The 21,046-nt window shown below is 42.2% G+C and overlaps 1 protein-coding gene across 2 annotated transcripts in view; it reads right to left on the bottom strand.

Annotated features, from left to right (window-relative positions):
* The window catches only part of LOC118392239 (1-phosphatidylinositol 4,5-bisphosphate phosphodiesterase beta-3), a 126,487-nt gene that overhangs the window by 62,152 nt on the left and 43,289 nt on the right, over positions 1–21,046 (bottom strand). For both annotated transcript variants that reach the window (XM_035784016.2, XM_035784017.2), the window contains exon 3: positions 503–571. In XM_035784016.2, coding sequence (XP_035639909.1) covers positions 503–571 — 69 coding nt within the window. The remainder of the gene's footprint in view (positions 1–502; positions 572–21,046) is intronic.

Genomic DNA, 21,046 nt, shown 5'->3' with positions numbered 1-21,046 from the left:
TTTTGGTTGCTACATGATTTCCTATGTGTTATTTCATAGTTTTAATGTCTTCACTATTATTCTACAATTTTGGAAATAGTAAAAAATAAAGAAAAACCCTGGAATGAGTAGGTGTGTCCAAAGTTTTGACTGGTACTATATATTAAGGTGTCTGTAATAGAATAAATGTGGCAAAAATATATGCAGACATTAATAAATGCATTTCTATAGCTTCCAAAATATAGTTTACAATGGTGGGAGAGTGCCAAGATGGAGGCACGGTGGTTTCAACACAGCGTCACCTATCAGTCATAGAGTGTATGTATAATCATTGGTCACATCGAACTCTCCAAAATGTCAAATGTAATTTAAATCAAATGTATCCCATGACGTATTCTCTATCCACAGCTGTGATAGGATCATCGTTGTGGCCGTATTCATAAAGTGCACACCGTAGAACCATATCAAAATGTAGCAAAACATTTTGCAACGGAAAATGAAAACACACATACACATTACCCACCTTTGGTAGTTTGGCTAACTTCCCCGTTCTGGTGTCTCTTATCTGGCTAATGTCAAGAATTTCCACTTCCTGAAAAAGAGAGATATATGGAGTTATAGAATGAGAGAGTGAGAGAGAGAGAAATAAAGACAGAAAGGGATACAGATAAAGCATGTTAATACTTGTCATTGTGGTCAGTCCCACATATATTGCTTGAAAAAAGTTTTCAGACAAGACAGAGACCGATACAGAGAGAGATAGTGAGAGAGACAGACAGTGAGACAAGTAAGAAGAAGCAGGACAGAGAATAATAGAGCAATAGAACAAGAAAAGGAAGAGGAGTGAAATAGAAATTAAGCTTTTAATACTTTTTACTACAGAACTTAAAAGCCTTCTTTTTCACCCCATTACTTCTCAATCACTCCTCCGACCCTTCATCCATTATTTCTAACCCCTCTCCTCCTGTCACTCATGCAATCCCTCCTCTATCCCCTCAACCTTTTTGTATACCCTCTCTCCCCCTCCCCTTTCTTCCAACCCCAGATCCTTTCTTTCTATCCTCTCATCCACCTCCCACCTCTCATCTTTCTTTCATCCCTCTCTCAGACATAAACAGTATGTGAAGTGGAGCAGCTATAAGCATTGAGGTTTCCGGGCACCTTCTATGGCTGTTCAAAGTCACACTGACAGACACTGAACATAACAGTGTACAAGACTGGGGGCTAGGTTGTAGGTCTGAGAAAGACTGGACACCCGGCGGAAAGAGGGATAGAAGGAGACAGAGAAGGAAATAGGGAAGGAAGAAGTGAAAGAGAGGGAGAGAGAAAGGAGAAGGAGAGAAGGATGGATGGAAGAAAGGAGAGAAAGAAAGAAAAAAAGGGGAGGGAGAGGAGGAAGGAGGGAGAGAAAGAGAGGGGGGGGCAACATCCTCGTAAAGGGCACCATAAACAGAGTCGAGGCCACACTAAATATTTGTGCTGTTAAGCTGAAGGTCGTCCTGACTGTATTTCTCTGACTCCCTCACTCTCCCTCTCTTCCCCCCTCTCTCTTTCCATCCAGACATCTTTCTGGATGGAAAGCGGTCATGAAAGGTTGGAGGTCAGGACCAGCAGACCAATGGGATTTGTTTCTGGTGCAGCCGGTCGTTCCTGATTGGCCTGTGCGTAAATGTTACTTCCTGGGGACAATGCTTCTGGGTCGTTAGGACATTTATATTCTCTCCCTGAGGCAAACACACACACACACACCTCTCCCAGAGGCCTTGGTTTCATTACAACATCGGCATGACGACTCCCTGGAGACCACGGAAACTGACTCGCTAGCTAACCAACCGCCAAGAGTCCATCCCACATGTGGAGTATGTGTGTTAGAGAGACCACTAATCACAGATCTAAATGGCCATGTAAATACCAGGGCCCTTGGGTCACACACACACACACACACACACACACACACACACACACACACACCCGCCCACAAACACTCCACGGTGATGCAGCAAGCTGACATATCCTCCAAATGTCCTGACTTGTTGTGTAACAGAGGGTCTCTCTCTCTGTTTGTTTGTTCCAGGCACACATTCCATGTATATATTGGCCTGTACATGTTGTTGGCTCAGTGTGTAATAGTAAGCCTTTCCATCATTACTACTACTATATTTTAGGGAAAGAGAAGGAGAAAACGAGACAGAGAGGGGGACAGAGAGAAAGTCATTGCAGCTAGACTGTATTATTCAATGCATTTTTACCTTGTGACAGCATTCTACTACAGTTCACACACTGGAACAATAGGCCTATGTGTAGGCCTGTAAGATACAGACATATTTCAGATGGTAGAAAGATAAGTTGAATAGTTGAATTTTTTTACTTTTCCAAATGGAATGGATTGTTATTGATGTATTCTAATTAAGCAATAAGGCACGAGGGGGTGTGGTATATGGCCAATATACCATGGCTAAGGGCTGTTCTTATGCACGACGCAATGCGGAGTCTCTGAATACAGCCCGTAGCCATGGTATATTGGCTATATACCACAAACTCCTGAGGTGACTTATTACTATTATAAACTGGTTACCAACGTAATTAGAGCAGTAAAAATACATATTTTGTCATACCCGTGGTATACGGTTTAATATCAGCCAATCAGCATTCAGGGTTCGAACCATCAATTTTATAATGTGGCTTCTCATGTGGGAGTTCCATGTGTTTAGGTCTGCTATTTGTGAGGTTCCTATGGAACCATTGAAACAGGACCTGCTCTCATGTGTCTGTCTAATTTTCTGGGATATTCATATATCCTTATATCTGAAAGAAGAATCAGAGTGGCCAACATGTGGGACTTTTTTTAATGTCTCGAGGACATCCCAAGCACAGATTGGAAACAGAAAAGTCTAGAAAGTTCAGCCCTCTCCTTCTTCCTCCTCCCTTGATCTCTTTCTCCTCCAACCATACCTCCCTTGTTCTTTCTCCTTCTAATAAAACAATGATGGAGGGACCACACCTTTCCTCTCACACCACTGTGTGTGTGTGTCTTGGGATTTGAAGTCTCTCTAAGACAAATATAGCCCAATCAGTGCAGCTACTAATATCAATAGGAAAAATGATGGGGTAAGTAGGAGCTAGTTATTTCTCCTCCCCTAGACACAAACTATTCACCTATACCCATACAGAACTTCCTCTAATAATCGGTGGCAACTATCACTTCCTCCTTGTAAGAATAGAGGGGGTGGGGGGAGGAAGGGGTGGGTCAAGTTGTACTTAAACAAAGCTGTTTTGATGCTTTTCCCACTAAAGTAACTAATGGATAAGGTTAGTAGTAACAGATTTATAGCTGTGAGTCTTCTTGGGTACTTCTCTAAGAGCTTTGCACACCTGGATTGTGCGATATTTGCTCATTCTTTTCATAATTCTTCAAGCTCTGTCAATGTGTTGGGGGTCATGGCTAGACAGCAATTTTCAAGTCTTACCATAGATTTTGACAGTGGGATACCACACACACATGCACACACACACACACACACACACACACTTTGGGGGAAGCGTTCAAACAATGGATTTGATACTGTGCACTTTCCCTGATCTGCATGACGCAATAGTTTCACTAAACCGAGACAGAGAAAGCTGTATGTGTATGCGTGCGCATGTGTCTGTCTGTGACGACAGCACTTTGGTACCCTGCAAAACATGATCCGTTATGTATCTCGCACGAGTCAAATGTAATGGAGTGTGTTACACATGATAATGGTTGCCACTCATACAAGGACCTGTACAATCGTGGCCAAAAGTTGAGAATGACACAAATATGACTTTTCACAAAGTCTGCTGCCTCAGTTTGTATGATGGAAATTAATTAATTAATTAATTATCAATTAATTGCAAAGTCCCTCTTTGCCATGCAAATGAACTGAATCCCCAAAAAACATTTCCACTGCATTTCAGCCTGCTACAAAAGGACCAACTGACATCATGTCAGTGATTATCTCATTAACACAGGTGTGAGTGTTGACGAGGACAAGGCTGGAGATCACGCTGTCATGCTGATTGAGTTCGAATAACAGACTGGAAGCTTCAAAAGGAGGGTGGTGCTTGGAATCATTGTTTTTCCTCTGTCATCCATGGTTACCTGCAAGGAAACACGTGCTGTCAACATTGCTTTGCACAAAAAGGGCTTCACAGGCAAGGATATTGCGCCTAAATAAACCATTTATCGGATCATCAAGAACTTCAAGGAGAGCGGTTCAATTGTTGTGAAGAAGGCGCCAGGACCGTCTCCTAAAGTTGATTCAGCTGTGGGATTGGGGCACCACCAGTACAGAGCTTGCTCAGGAATGGCAGCAGGCAGATGAGAGCGCACCTGCACGCACAGTCAGGCGAAGACTTTTGGATGATGGCCTGGTGTCAAGAAGGAGAGCAAAGAAGCCACGTCTGTCCAGGAAAAACATCAGGGACAGACTGGTATTCCTCAAAAGGTACAGGGATTGGACTGCTGAGGACTCAGTCATTTTCTCTGATGAATCCCCTTTCCGTTTGTTTGAAGCATCCGGAAAAAAGCTTGTCCGGAGAAGACAAGGTGAGCGCTACCATCAGTCCTGTGTCATGCCAACAGTAAAGCATCCTGAGACCATTCATGTGAGGGGTTGCTTCTCAGCCAAGGGACTGGGCTCACTCACAATTGTGCCTAAGAACACAGCAATGAAAAAAGAATGGTACCCAACACATGCTCCGAGAGGCAACTTCTCCCAACCACTCAGGAACAGTTTGGTGACGAACAATGCCTTTTCCAGCATGATGGAGCACCTTGCCATAAGGCAAAAGTGATAACTAAGAGGAAAAAAACATTGATATTTTGGGTCCATGGCCAGGAAAATCCCCAGACCTTAATCCCATTGACAACTTGTGGTCAATCCTCAAGAGGCTGGTGGACAAACAAAACCCCACAAATTCTGACAAACTCCAAGCATTGATTATGCAAGAATGGGCTGCCATCAGTCAGGATGTGGCCCAGAAGTTAATTGACAGCACGCCAGGGCGGATTGCAGAGGTCTTGAAAAAGAAGGGTAATTGTCAATAAAAGCCTTTGACGCTTGTAGTTATACTTCAGTATCTCATAGTAACATCTGAAAAAAATATATAAAGACACTGAAGCAGCACATTTTGTGGAAATTAATGTGTGTCATTCTCAAAACCTTTGGCGCGACTGTACATAGCTAGAAATGAGCACCTAGACATGATCGCCTTGTCTCACCAACAGTACACATTCACAAACATTCTCATCAGAGGCGTCTGGTTTGATGTTGATGATGTGTTTTCTTGTATGCCAAATAAGACACATATTGTTGTTGTGGGGGAGGCAAGAGGGAGGTGCTCATTTTGGAAGTGGGTTTCGACTCTTACACGGTCCAGACTTTTGCTGACAAGTTACTGAAATACCATCCCCTCGTGTCATGCCTGAACAGCCTCAGTTATCAGTCCAAGCTTATGGTACTGACAGTACGTGACCTTCAGATTGCAGGCCTGCATAAGACAAAGAACAATCAGCTAGTGAGGTACTGCTCCATGTCAGCGGTCATGGGCAGCCTTGCTGTGTGGAGAAGAAGGTGCTTTCTGTATCCAAAAGTGTCCAGATATCCATGCCTTTTGAAATGTTTGAGTCTTTAAAATATATATATACACAGTGGGGCAAAAAAGTATTTAGTGCCCCAAGGGTCAATACTGGGGCCCCTCCTGTTCAGCCTGTACATTAATGATCTGCCTTCTGTCTGTACTGGGTCTGAAGTTCAAATGTATGCAGATGATACAGTGATATATGTGCATGCAAAGAGCAAACAACAAGCTGCACAAGAACTCACTATTGTAATGGTCCAGGTTACAAAGTGGCTCAGTGACTCGTGTTTGCATCTCAATGTGAAAAAAACTGTTTGCATGTTCTTCACAAAGAGGGCAACAGATGCTACTGAGCCAGATGTCTATGTGTCAGGGGAGAAGCTCCAGGTGGTATCCGATTTTAAGTACCATGGCATCATACTTGATTCCAACCTCTCTTTTAAAAAGCATGTGAAAAAGGTCATTCAAATAACTAAATTCAACCTATCTAATTTCCGATTTATACGAAATTGTTTGACTACAGAGGTAGCAAAACTGTACTTCAAATCTATGATACTCCCCCACTTAACATACTGCTTGACTAGTTGGGCCCAAGCTTGCTGTACAACATTAAAACCAATTCAGTCTGTCTACAAAGAGGCTCCCAAAGTGCTTGATAGGAAGCCCAATAGCCATCATCATTGTCACATCCTTAGAAAGAATGAGCTCTTGAGTTGGGAAAATCTTGTGCAATACACCGACGCATGTCTTGTATTCAAGATCCTTAATGGCCTGGCTCCCCCTCTACTCAATATTTTTGTTAAACAGAAAGCCCAGACATATGGCAGCAGATCCACAAGGTTTGCCATGAGAGGTGACTGTATAGTTGTATGGCTAAAGGTCAATCAGATTTGTGAACATGGTCCCTAGCTGTGTGTTGCCGCTTTCCATGTTGTCTGTTGTCTGTAGCTTGTGAGGTGTGGAAACACTTTTGTTGGTTTTATGAATTTTGTCTTGCTGCTTTTTGTTCTATGTTGCTCTGTCTGTATGCTACAAGACCACTGATAATCTCCCTCGATCTGGGGCTCCACGCAAGATCTCACCCTGTGGGGTCAAAATTATCACAAGAACGGTGAGCAAAAATCCGAGAACCACACGGGGGGACCTAGTGAATGATCTGCAGAGAGCTGGGACCAAAGTAACAAAGCCTACCATCAGTAACACACTACGCCGCCAGGGACTCAAATGCTGCAGTGCCAGATGTGTCCCCCTGCTTAAGCCAGTACATGTCCAGGCCCGTCTGAAGTTTGCTAGAGAGCATTTGGATGATCCAGAAGAAGATTGGGAGAATGTCATATGCTCAGAGAGAATGTCATATGGTAAAAACTCAACTCGTCGTGTTTGGAGGACAAAGAATGCTGAGTTGCATCCAAAGAACACCATACCTACTGTGAAGCATGGGGGTGGAAACATCATGCTTTGGGGCTGTTTTTCTGCAAAGGGACCAGGACGACTGATCCGTGTAAAGGAAAGAATGAATGGGGCCATGTATCGTGAGATTTTGAGTGAAAACCTCCTTCCATCAGCAAGGGCATTGAAGATGAAACGTGGCTGGGTCTTTCAGCATGATAATGATCCCAAACACACCAGGGCCAGGGCAGCATTTCAAGGAGTGGCAGATCTCAACCCCATGGAAAATCTTTGGAGGGAGTTGAAAGCAGCAACAGCCGCAAAACATTTCAGAGGTCCTGAAGGAATGGGCCAAAATACCAGCAACAGTGTGTGAAAACCTTGTGAAGACGTTTGAAGTGTACCTATGATGAAAATTACAGGCCTCTCATCTTTTTAAGTGGGAGAACTTGCACAATTGGTGGCTGACTAAAGTTTTTGCCCCACTGTATATATATATATATATATATATATATATATATATATAAGAGAGAGAGAGAGAGAGAGAGAGAGAGAGAGAGAGAGAGAGTGTGTGTGTGAGAACACAGAGCATATGAGAAAAGGAATGGGAGAGAGAGAGAGAGAAAATAAGGGGAAACTGTCACATTATCATCCAACACACTCACTTCCTTCCTGGATGTGTATCCCACAGAGTGACCATGCAAAGATCTGTGTATGTTTGTGTGTGTGTGTGTGTGTGTGTGTGTGTGTGTGTGTGTGTGTGTGTGTGTGTGTGTGTGTGTGTGTGTGTGTGTGTGTGTGTGTGTGTGTGTGTGTGTGTGTGAAAATCCTCAATAGATTATAATTTCAGACACAAAGGCTCATCAAAGGAACATGTGAAAATGTTGCCATTTGGGATGCAGCCTTAGTCTTCAACTGGCTTAATTACTGCTGGCACTGCCAATATGGTTATAGCAGAGGTGTGAACTAGAGTCACATGACTTGGACTCGAGTCAGACTCGAGTCACAAGTATGATGACTTGCAACTCGACTTTGACTTTAACACCAATGACTTGTGACTTGACTTGGACTTGAGCCTTATGACTCGACCTGACTTGATACCCTCCCCAAGCCCAAATATAAAAAATTATGCTATTAAAAAAAGTGTGCAGCGCATCAACTCTTCATTTAACGGATTACAGTTTGAATTGGCCAGTAGCCAATCAAATTGTGCCAGCTGAGAAAAAGTTGCAGAGGAACGTCGGCGGGTGAATTCAGATGGAGCCCTTGGAAAGATGATACTGCCTCCACACAGTCAGTCAGTGCGGGAACGTGATCATTGCACCCAAGATTGAACTACAACTGGCTAGAGAGTTGGTAGCCTAAATCCTGCCTAATGGATGTCACTACTGTTCCTAAAACCATTGACGTACGTTAGCCTACTGTAACCACGCAGAAAGACTGTGTGTGTGTGTGTGTTAAGGTTGGGCGATTGTGTACAAGATTACATCACCCGATTGCGCCCCATAGCCATCCTCGATAGTCAATCACTATTGGGGGGGGGGGGGGTTCTTTCTCATGGCTTCTCATGGCTACCCATGTATTTCCTTGGAAATATATGGGTAAAAGCATTCATGGTGGTCCTTCTGTAGCACAGTTGGTAGAGCATGGCGCTTGTAACGCCAGGGTAGTGGGTTCGATTCCCGGGACCACCCATACGTAGAATGTATGCACACATGACTGTAAGTCGCTTTGGATAAAAGCGTCTGCTAAATGGCATATATTTTTTTAAATATTTTTTTTATGATTTGCATAAATTTAACATACTAACTATTACTCTTGTTAAAATATGAAATAGTATTCAATTTGGTGAAGAGCACATTACGACTCGGAACTCAAAGTTTAGGACTTGAGACTTGACTCGGACTTGTCTGTCTTGACTTGGGACATGACTTGGGACTTGAGTGCTAAGACTTGAGACTTACTTGTGACTTGTAAAACAATGACTTGGTCCCACCTCCGGGTTATAGTGACACACAAATAACAGCCTCTCCATAACTATTACTACTAACACTTAGTAATACCCTGGAGATAACATGACAGCCAGAGATAGAACACTGGAGGAGGACATGAGAGGATAGAGAGGGAGGAAAGAGGGGGAGCAGGGAAAGGAGGCAGAGAGAGAGAGAGATGAAAAGGGGATATGCTGAGAGTGAAAAGGGGAGTTGGAGGAATTTGGGCACACCAGATCCCCAAACCTCTTCTCTTCTCTGTCTGAACAACATCCTGCCCTGTTTCCCACGCTAGAAAGAGAGAGAGAAAGAGGAGAGAGACGGGAGAGAAAGAAGAGAGAGATACAGAAAGAGAGATATAGAGGAAGAGAGAGAAATGGAGGCTGAAATGCAGCAGTTGATGGAACAGAATGAAGGAAAGAGAAAGTGGGGAAATTTAGTTTAACCTTTATTTAGCCAGGGAGTAATGCTGAGACCACGGTCTCTTCTGCATATGAGCCCTGAAACTAGAGGGAGGGAGGGAGGGAAGAGTCATCCGTCAGTTTATAGAAAAGGAAGAAGTTTGTTGCCTGCTCCCCTCTACTAATGACAACCAGATGGCCCTGAGGGAGAGGGAGGGAGAGAGGAATGGGAAGTAAAGAAGGGAGAGAGGCAGACAGAAAGGGAGAGAGAGAATTGTTAGTGCTAAGCGATTAGTAATTTTTGAGGTTGGTTTGGTTTTGGTTCGATTAATAAAAACATTTCAAATTATTAGATATTTTGAATGGAAACACCGAAGCCTAAAATATTGAAGATATTCCATTGAAAAGATGTACATAGAAAAATAGGAAATTACTAGTAAATTATCAAATATTTCAGTTGTGTATATGTGACACATTTCAGGAAGCAAGGCGTATGTCGCACATTACTACTTCACAGGAGAGGTATTTTAGTGTATTTTATTTTCTATCAAAATGCATTTTATTGCTGAAAGCCTCCTGGAAGGTGAACTTTTATGTGCCTTAAAAACAAATGTGTATGCCATCTGTAAATACGAAGAAAACATTTAAATTACGAGCCTAAGATGGTTTATCCACAGAAAACCACAGGAACCTTCCCACTAGCCATGATTGGCTGAGATAATGGATGGGCTGGACATGTCTGGAAATGAGTTTGGATTGGTCTGCCATGTATATTCCCCCCCAAGCTGTATATATTCCCCCCAAGCAGACACATCGATGGCCCTGAACAAACTTTATTTGACTCTTTGCAAACTGGAAACCACATATCCTGAGGCTGCATTCATTGTAGCTGGGGATTTTAACAAGGCTAATCTGAAAACAAGACTCCCTAAATTGTATCAGCATATCGATTGCGCAACCAGGGCTGGTAAAACATTGGATCATTGCTATTCTAACTTCTGCGATGCATATAAGGCCCTCCCCCGCCCTCCTTTGGGAAAAGCTGACCACAACTCCATTTTGTTGCTCCCTGACTACAGACAGAACCTAAAAACAAGAGGCTCCCACGCTCAGGTCTGTTCAACGCTGGTCCGACCAATCTGATTCCACGCTTCAAGACTGCTTCGATCACGTGGATTGGGATATGTTCCGCATTGCTTCCAACAACAACATTGATGAATACACTGATTCGGTGAGCGAGTTCATTAGAAAGTGCATTGAAGATGTCATTCCCATAGCAATGATTAAAACATTCCCAAACCAGAAACTGTGGATTGATGGCAGCATTCGCGTGAAAATGACCAGAAAGGTGACCGGAAACATGACCGAATACAAACAGTGTAGCTATTCCCTCCGCAAGGCAATCAAACAAGCTAAGCGTCAGTATAGAGACAAAGTAGAGTCACAATTCAACGGCTCAGACACAAGAGGTATGTGGCAGGGTCTACAGTCAATCACGGATTACAGAAAGAAAACCAGCCCCGTCTCGAACCAGGATATCTTGCTCCCAGGCAGACTAAATAACATTTTTGCCCGCTTTGAGGACAATATAGTGCCACTGACACGGCCCGCAACCAAAACCTGCGTACTTTCGTTCACTGCAGCCGACGTGAGTAAAACATTTAAACGCGTTAACCCTCGCAAGGCTGCAGGCTCAGACGGCATTCCCAGCCACGTCCTCAGAGCATGCGCAGACCAGCTGGCTGGTGTGTTTACGGACATATTCAATCAATCCCTATCCCAGTCTGTTGTTCCCACATGCTTCAAGAGGGCCAACGTTGTCCCTGTTCCCAAGAAAGCTAAGGTAACTGAGCTAAACGACTACCGTAGCACTCACTTCCGTCATCATGAAGTGCTTTGAGAGACTAGTCAAGGACCATATCACCTCCACCCTACCCGACACCCTAGACCCAGTCCAATTTGCTTACCGCCCAAATAGGTCCACAGACAATGCAATCTCAACCACACTGCACACTGCCCTAACCCATCTGGACAAGAGGAATACCTATGTGAGAATGCTGTTCATCGACTACAGCTCAGCATTTAACACCATAGTACCCTCCAAACTCGTCATCAAGCTCGAGACCCTGGGTCTCGACCCCGCCCTGTGTAACTGGGTACTGGACTTCCCGACGGGCCTCCCCCGGTGGTGAGGGTAGGTAACAACATCTCCACCCCGCTGATCCTCAACACTGGGGCCCCACAAGGGTGAGTTCTGAGCCCTCTTCTGTACTCCCTGTTCACCCACGACTGCGTGGCCATGCAACTCAATCATCAAGTTTGCGGACGACACTACAGTGGTAGGCTTGATTACCAACAACGACGAGACGGCCTACAGGGAGGAGGTGAGGGCCCTCGGAGTGTGGTGTCAGGAAAATAACCTCACACTCGACGTCAACAAAACAAAAGGAGATGATTGTAGACTTCAGGAAACAGCAGAGGTAGCACCCCCCTATCCACATCGATGGGACAGTAGTGGAGAGGGTAGTAAGTTTTAAGTTCCTCGGCGTACACAGCACAGACAAACTGAATTGGTCCACCCACACAAACAGCGTCGTGAAGAAGGCGCAGCAGCGCCTCTTCAACCTCAGGAGGCTGAAGAAATTTGGCTTGTCACCAAAAGCACTCAAACTTCTGCAGATACACAATCAAGAGCATCCTGTCGGGCTGTATCACTGCCTGGCACGGCAACTGCTCCGTCCACAACCGTATGGCTCTCCAGAGGGTAGAGGTCTGCACAACGCATCACCGGGGGCAAACTACCTGCCCTCCAGGACACCTACACCACCCGATGTCAGAGGAAGGCCATAAAGATCATCAAGGACAACAACCACCCGAGCCACTGCCTTTTCACCCCGCTATCATCCAGAAGGCGATGTCAGTACAGGTGCATCAAAGCAGGGACCGAGAGACTGAAAAACAGCTTCTATCTCAAGGCCATCAGACTGTTAAACAGCCACCACTAACATTGAGTGGCTGCTGCCAACACACTGACTAAACTCCAACCACTTGAATAATGGGAATTGATGGAAATTGATGTAAAATATATCACTAGCCACTTTAAACAATGCTACTTAATATAATGTTTACATACCCTACATTATTCATCTCATATGTCTATGTATATACTGTACTCTATCATCTACTGCATCTTTATGTAATACATGCATCACTAGCCACTTTAAACTATGCCACTTTGTTTACATACCCTACATTACTCATCTCATATGTATATACTGGACTTGATACCATCTACTGCATCTTGCCTATGCCGTTCTGTACCATCACTCATTCATATATCTTTATGTACATATTCTTTATCCCTTTACACTTGTGTGTATAAGGTAGTAGTTTTAGAATTGTCGCCTTCTGGACATTTGAACATCTTGGCCACGTTCTGTTATAATCTCCACCCGGCACAGCCAGAAGAGGACTGGCCACCCCACATATGCTCTCTCTAATTCTCTCTTTCTTTCTCTCTCTCGGAGGACCTGAGCCCTAGGACCGTGCCCCAGGACTACCTGACATGATGGCTCCTTGCTGTCCCCAGTCCACCTGACTGTGCTGCTGCTCCAGTTTCAACTGTTCTGCCTTATTATTATTCGACCATGCTGGTCATTTATGAACATTTGAACATCTTGGTCATGTTCTGTTATAATCTCTACCCGGCACAGCCAGAAGAGGACTGGCCACCCCACATAGCCCGGTTCCTCTCTAGGTTTCTTCCTAGGTTTTGGCCTTTCTAGGGAGTTTTTCCTAGCCACCGTGCTTTTACACCTGCATTGTTTGCTGTTTGGGGTTTTAGGCTGGGTTTCTGTACAGCACTTTGAGATATCAGCTGATGTACGAAGGGCTATATAAATAAATTTGATTTGGGTTAGATTACTCGTGGGTTATTACTGCATTGTCGGAACTAGAAGCACAAGCATTTCGCTACACTCGCATTAACATCTGCTAACCATGTGTATATGACAAATACATTTGATTTGATTTGATTTTGTGGGTTCGATTACAGGCTCAAAATGGCCAGAAACAAACACCTTTCTTCTGAAAATCGTCAGTCTATTCTTGTACTGAGAAATGAAGGCTATTCCATGTGAGAAACTGCCAAGAAACTGAAGACCTCCTACAACGCTTTGTACTACTCCCTTCACAGCACAGCACAAACTGGCCCTAACCACAATAGAAAGAGGAGTGGGAGGCCCCGATGCACAACTGAGCAAGAGGACAAGTACATTAGAGTGTCGAGTTTGAGAAATAGACGGCTCACAAGTCCTCAACTGGTAGCTTCATTAAATAGTACCCGCAAAACACCAGTCTCAATGTCAACAGTGAAGAGGCGACTCCAGGATGCTGGCCTTTTAGGCAGAGTTCCTCTGTCCAGTGTCTCTGCTCTTTTGCCCATCTTAATCTTTTCTTTTTATTGGCCAGTCAGAGATATGGCTTTTTCTTTGCAACTCTGCCTCGAAGGCAAATGTAGCTAGCTAGTTTAGCCTACTAAAACAACCTGCTCAAACAGAGGGATGCTATGTTAGCTAGCTGTCTATGACTATCCAATGCAACACTGGAACTCTTCCAAGTAAATGTTTTTATTATTTTTTATTTTACCTTTATTTAACTAGGCAAGTCAGTTAAGAACAAATTCTTACTTTCAATGATAATCTACGAACAGTGGGTTAACTGCCTTGTTCAGTGTTAGAACGACAGATTTTTTTAACCTTGCCTTAATTAAGGAGGTAAGCTTTTGGTTTTACTAATTTATTGCCATCAGGGACCATTGGTGTAACTGCTAAACTGCTTGCTGGCTGTACACTGTACTGCATGATTGTAGCAGGTTTACTAACGCGTTAGTTATAGTAGCTATGTTGACGATGCCGTTAGCTAATATGGTCACAACGATGTAGGCTGTATGTAGCGGTTAGCGGTTATGATATGAATGTTTGGCTTGGAAATATTTTTTAGCCTGGTCACAGACAGTTGATGTGTTGTGCACGGAAGTCCACATGCAAGGGAAAAGGTGAGAGGAGTAGAGCACGTAGATGCAAGAAGGAATTATACAATGAGCAAAATGATCATGCTGTTTGTATGTAGTGGCTATGAAAGTGAACTTTTATTGCAGGGGTGTATTCATTCCTCCAATTCTGTTGGAAGAAAAATCTTAAATGGAAGAAAACAATACTAAATGGGAAAAACATACCTTTATTTGTCCAATATAAACTCTTGTTTGTAACTGCTGGACTAATGATTACACCCTAGATCAGTTAAATGCAGGCAAGAGTGTGCAAGGCGGTATCGAATGGGTCACGGTCTGTCACCTTGATTACTCAAAAATGTTTCTCGACCTGTGCACCTCCGTTGTAATCTTTTATTCATAGGCTAGGTTGTAGCAACCTCATGGGTATAGCAAAAATTCAGATATCATATAGTAAGTAGCCTAAACCTATCAATGCTACATTGAGCTGGAATATGAATGACAGTCATCCAATATGCTTTAATTTAATAGAAATTAGGCCATGCTTGTAAAAAAAAAATGCGCAACCAGGGCCACTGTGGACTACATTCCACTCTCATTCAGCAGCATATACTGTTGCAGGAGTAAAAGTGTATCCATCTGTGTCCGAGCCAGAAAAAAACTGGCTCAATGAATTATGGTCATTGTAGTTAATTACCATGTTTCTGCACTGAACTAGGTTGAATATTTAACTCTCTTCAGCCCATCGTCCCATATAGTGCTTGACATCATTTCGCTCTTAAATTATTTGATTTCTCTCTAGAGAAATGGCTCGTTGGGCTCACAATGAAAGAAATGGAATTCAAGTAATTGAACAGACATCGGTCAATTAGTTGTTTAATAGCCAAGAATATACAAACAAAAATTTGGTTAAAATTACTCAGCACTAATAATTTGGACGTGGAATATTAAACAAGTAATAATATATAATAGATTTAATTTGTATAGCACTTTTCCACCTTTATTTAACTAGGCACGTCAGTTAAGAACAAATTCTTATTTTCAATGACAGCCTAAGAACAGTGGGTTAACTGCCTTGTTCAGGGGCAGAACGACAGATTTTTACCTTGTCAGCTCGGGAATTTGATCTTGCAACCTTTCGGTTACTAGTCCAACGCTCTAACCACTAGGCTACCTGCCGCCCCCCAAAAAATGTCTTTACAGAAAGAATCTCAAAGACGCTCTCATAATAGAAAACAATTACATTTCAGTTAGCCTTTTAACAGCTGGGTGGAAGATCTTCCAACGTCATCCACAGAGACAGGAGCAAGTACAACAGATCACATCCTGTGTCCGATCCACACTCCATGTGCACTTTTCTCACCTGCACCTTCCACACCTCTTTCGAATAAGGCTCAGATGAAGTGTTGAGCAGGGTGGAAAACGATGGTCAGATGATTCAGGGGGAAAACAAGTCAGCTCAACTCTTGCCATCCCCAGTCGTAGACTCCATGGTAAAGACCTCCGAAAAACATGTAGCATCCACCTGGATGAAGCCACGCAGCCACTAAGCTTAGGCCGCATGAAGCTCACTACAGTCAAAAGGGATAGTCCACTTTGGAATAAACTAATCAGGAAAATCTTCAACAGTCAACCCAGAACATTCACATTCATTCAAGCCCTGTCAAGTTGGTTGTTCGTCATTGCTAGACAGCCATTTTTAAGTCTTGTCATAGATTTTCAAGCCGATTGAAGTCAAAACTTTAACTCGGCCAGTCAGGAACATTCAATGTTACTCAAGAGTATTTGCTGTTTTAGGTTATTGTCCTGCTGAAAAGGTGCATTTATCTCCCAGTGTCCATTGGAAAGCAGACTGAACCAAGTTTTCCTCTAGAATTTTGCCTGTGATTATATTTTTATCCTTTAAAAATATTCCCTAGTCCTTTCCAGCTTCCACCCGTTTACGCAACCCTGCACTGGCCACTTTAATAATGGAACACGAGTCACTTTGATAATGTTTACATACTGCTTTACTCATCTTATATGTTTATACTGTATTTTAGTCAATGCCACTGACATTGCTCAATGTAATATTTTATATTTCTTAAAACCTCTTAGAGCTCCCCCTCTATACTGCCCCCGTTGGAGAAAGTGCGTACCCATAGTAAACTGAAAATATTTTTTCCCAAAATTGCTAATATATGCATATAAAAATTATTATTGAATAGAAAACACTCTAAAGTTTCTAAAACCGTTTAAATTATGTCTGTATGTAAAGCAGAACTCTCAGGGCAGCCTTTCTCCCAAATTCTCTCTTGTGAAGAGAAAAGTTGGGTCAACTTTGACGTCATGGCTCCCACCCTACCCAGGCAGCTACGGATCCAGGAACAGTCTCTATCTGTTCAGCGCGATGTCAGCTTTCAAATGGCACGTTCATTGTGAGAATCCCACGAGCCCTGCACGTTTGGCGAGCGAAATTGCTCATGTCCCTCTGAAAAACAGGCACTCTTTTGCGCGCGGCCGATTTGGAGTACGTCTTTTTCCATGATCCAGCATTTGAAGCCGGATTGTCTGTTTGCGCTGATCTTTGTTCTACATGCTAAAAACATCATAAAGCTCGATTTTTCACATTGTTTGACCAGTTTAGTGGACATATAATATGTAAATTGGAAGTTTTGATGCGCAAGAGTGCTGGACCAGAAGTCATTTTGGATGCATTTCAGCCGAAGCTGTTAACATGTGCTAATACAGAGATACACAACGTGAAACCAAACGATGTATTGGGTAAGTATGACTCCTTCTACGTCTTCTGATGGAAGAACATCAAAGGTAAGGGAATATTTATGTGGTTATTTGGTGTTTCTGTGGACTCCAAACGTAGAGGAGACATACTGCTAATATCTGAGCGCTGACTCATAGTATAGCCCAGTGAACGATGTCTGTAATGTTAAAAATAAATGTAATACAGCGGTTGCATTAAGAAGAAGTGTATCTTTGTAAATATATGTAGAACATGTATATTTAGTCATGTTTATTGCTTGTTATCTGACGTTATCTGTCGAAGCTATCATCATTTCTCCTGACATTTGAGTAGCATTTTTTGAAATGTCGTCATTGTAAACAGAGATTTATGGATATAAATGGCATATTATTGAAAAAAAAATAAATGTACTGTGTAACATATAATATTACTGTCATCTGATGAAGATTTTCAAAAGGTTAGTGAATTATTTATTTTTTAATCCTACTTTTAAATTTTATTTTTTCTGGGACAAAATGGCCGCCGCTTGCCTTTTGTTTCGGTGGTTATCTAATATAAATATGTGCTATGTTTTCGCCGTAAAACATTTTAGAAATCTGACTTGCTTGGTAGATTAACAAGATGTTTATCTTTCATTTGAGCCATTGGACTTGTTAATGTGTGGAGGTTAAATATTTTTAGGAATATTTTTGCGTTCCATGCGCCACCTCCCAGCTGAACGTGGGGGGGGGGTTCCCAAATTGGAACCCTAGTCCCCTTCTGGTTAATTAATTATTTTACTTTTAGATTTGTGTGTATTGTTGTGAATCATTTTTAGATAGTTACCTGTTAGATACCACTGCACTGTTTGGAGCTAGGAACAAGAATTTAGCTAAACCCACAATAACATCTGCATGTGACCAATAACATTTGATTTGCTAACATGGTGCAGCCACCACCATGCTTGAAAATATGAGTGGTTAGGTACTCAGTGATGTTGAGTTGGATTTGCCCCAAACATAACACTTTGCATTAAAGTACATTTATTGGTTACTGACTCAAGACATATCAGCTTTTAATTTCAAATTAATATGCACACATTTTGAAAAGCATTATTCCACTTTGACATTATGGAATTTCATTTAATCCATTTTAAGTTCAGGCGGTAACAGCAAAACTTTTGTTCTTCAGTACAGCCTGAATTAAAAAATGATTAAATTGAAATGTTGTTACACTGGCCTACACACAATATCCCATAATGTCAAAGTGGAATTATGTTAAGATATTTGTACAAATTAATTATAACTGAAAAGCTGAAATGTCATCAGTCAATAAGTATTCAATCCCTTTGGTATGGCAAGCCAAAATAAGCTCAGCAGTAAAAATGTGCTTAATAAATCACACAATAAGTTGCATGGAATCATTCTGTGTGCAATAATAGTGTTTAACATGATTTTTGAATGACTACCTCATCTCTGTACTCCACACATATATACGGTCCCTCAATCGAGCAGTGAATTTCAAACTCAGATTCAACCAGAAAGACCAGGAAGGTTTTCCAATGCCTCACAAAGAAGAGCAACTATTGGTAGATGGGTAAAAAAAAAACAAATGCAGACATTGATTATCCATTTGAGCATGGTGAAGTTATTAATTACACTTTGGATGGTGGATTATTTACACCCAGTCACTACAAAGAGTCAGTTTTGCTGAATCAGTTGCCGGAGAGGAAGGAAACCGCTCAGAGATTTCATCATGAGGCCAAAGGTGACTTTAAAACGGTTACAGTGTTTAACCTGTTACTCCTACCCCCTACTTTTTCGAACATTCTGTTAAAAATCGCGCAACATTTCAGCGCCCTGCTACTCATGCCTGCCAGGAATATAGTATATGCATATGATTAGTATGTGTGGATAGAAAACACTCAGACGTTTATAAAACTGGTTAAATCACGGCTGTGACTATAACAGAACGTGCGTTTCATCGAAAAGTGCAGGAAAATCTGATCACTGAAAATGGGAAAATATATCCATGCGCCACTTCAACCAATTATTAAACGTGAACCACATTAAATGGGGCCGAGGTTGCAATACCTACAGCTTCCACACGATGTCAACAGTCTTGTCATTTGCCTACGATTTGTTTCTTGGTCAAACAGACACAAGGCAGCGCAGTTCTTCCGGTCTCTGACCGGATATTTTGGTTGAGATTTACCCGGACATTATTTCCAGACAGCTATACAATATACATCGCCTCGTGATCAATTTGATCGCTTATTAACGTTTACTAATACCTAAAGTTGCATTACAAAAGTATTTCGAAGTGTTTTGTGAAAGTTTATCGTCAACTTTTTTTATTTAAAAAAATGACATTACGTTATAAAACGCAATTTTTTTCGTTTATCACACAGTCTTCATAGATCGATATCTAGGCTATATATGGACCGATTTAATCGAAAAAAAGACCCAATAGTGATGTTTATGGGACATCTAGGAGTGCCAACAAAGTAGATGGTCAAAGGTAATGAATGTTTTATATTTTATTTGTGCGTTTTGTGTAGCGCCGACTATGCTAATTATTTTATTTACGTCCCCTGCGGGTCTTTTGGAGTGTTACATGCTATCAGATAATAGCTTCTCATGCTTTCGCCGAAAAGCATTTTAAAAATCTGACTTGTTGCCTGGATTCACAACGAGTGTAGCTTTAATTCAATACCCTGCATGTGTATTTTAATGAACGTTTGAGTTTTAACGAGTGCTATTAGCATTTAGCGTAGTGCATTTGCATTTCCAGATGTCTAGATGGGACGCCTGCGTGTCAGGTAGGAGCAAGAGGTTAATGGCTGTAATAGAAAACTGAGGATGGATCAACAACGTTGCAGTTACTCCACAATACTAACCTAAATGACAGAGTGAAAAGGAAGCCTGTACAGAATAAAAATATTCCAAAACATGCATCCTGTTTGCAACAAGGCACAAAAGTAATACTACAAAAAATGTAGCAAAGAAAATAGCTTTATGTCCATTATGTTTTGGACAAATCCAACCACTCTTCATATTTTCAAGCATGGTGGTGGATGATGCATCATGTTATGGGTATATTTGTTATCGGCAAGGACAAGGGAGTTATTTAAAAAAAAAATGGAATAAAGCTAAGCACAGGAAAGATCCTACAGGAAAACTTGGTTGAGTCTGCTTTCCAACGGACACTGAGACAAATTCATCTTTCAGCAGGAAAATCACCTAAAACTTAAGCCCAAATCTACACTGGAGAAGCTTACTAAGAAAACTGTAAATTTGTATTAAAAAACTGTAACTCAGTAGCCGAGACACAGTTTTGACTTAAAATTGGATTTAAAAAAAATACCTGACTGCCCTTAACCAACACAAAAACATCCTATGGATTTATCACCACTGATAAATCCACTATAATTGAGAATTTCAAAAATAATTTTTCTACGGCTGGCCATGCTTTCCACCTGGCTACCCCTACCCTGGTCAACAGCACTGCACCCCCCACAGCAACTCGCCCAAGCCTTCTCCATTTCTCCTTCTCTCAAATCCAGTCAGCCGATGTTCTGAAAGAGCTGCAAAATCTGGACCCCTAGAAATCAGCCGGGCTAGACAATCTGGACCCTTTCTTTCTAAAATGATCTGCCGAAATTGTTGCCACCCCTATTATCTATCCTACACTGTCTTTCTAAGGTCTTCGAAAGCCAAGTCAACAAACAGATTTCCGACCATTTTCTAATCTCACCATACCCTCTCTGCTATGCAATCTGGTTTCAGAGCTGGTCATGGGTGCACCTCAGCCACGCTCAAGGTCCTAAACGATATCTTAACCGCCATCGATAAGAAACATTACTTTGCAGCCGTATTCATTGATCTGGCCAAGGCTTTCGACTCTGTCAATCATCACATCCTCATCGGCAGACTCGACAGCCTTGGTTTCT

The sequence above is a fragment of the Oncorhynchus keta genome, chromosome 13 (assembly GCF_023373465.1).
Source record: "Oncorhynchus keta strain PuntledgeMale-10-30-2019 chromosome 13, Oket_V2, whole genome shotgun sequence".
In the NCBI taxonomy this organism is placed as follows: domain Eukaryota; kingdom Metazoa; phylum Chordata; class Actinopteri; order Salmoniformes; family Salmonidae; genus Oncorhynchus; species Oncorhynchus keta.
This window is presented reverse-complemented; position numbering and strand designations above follow the sequence as displayed.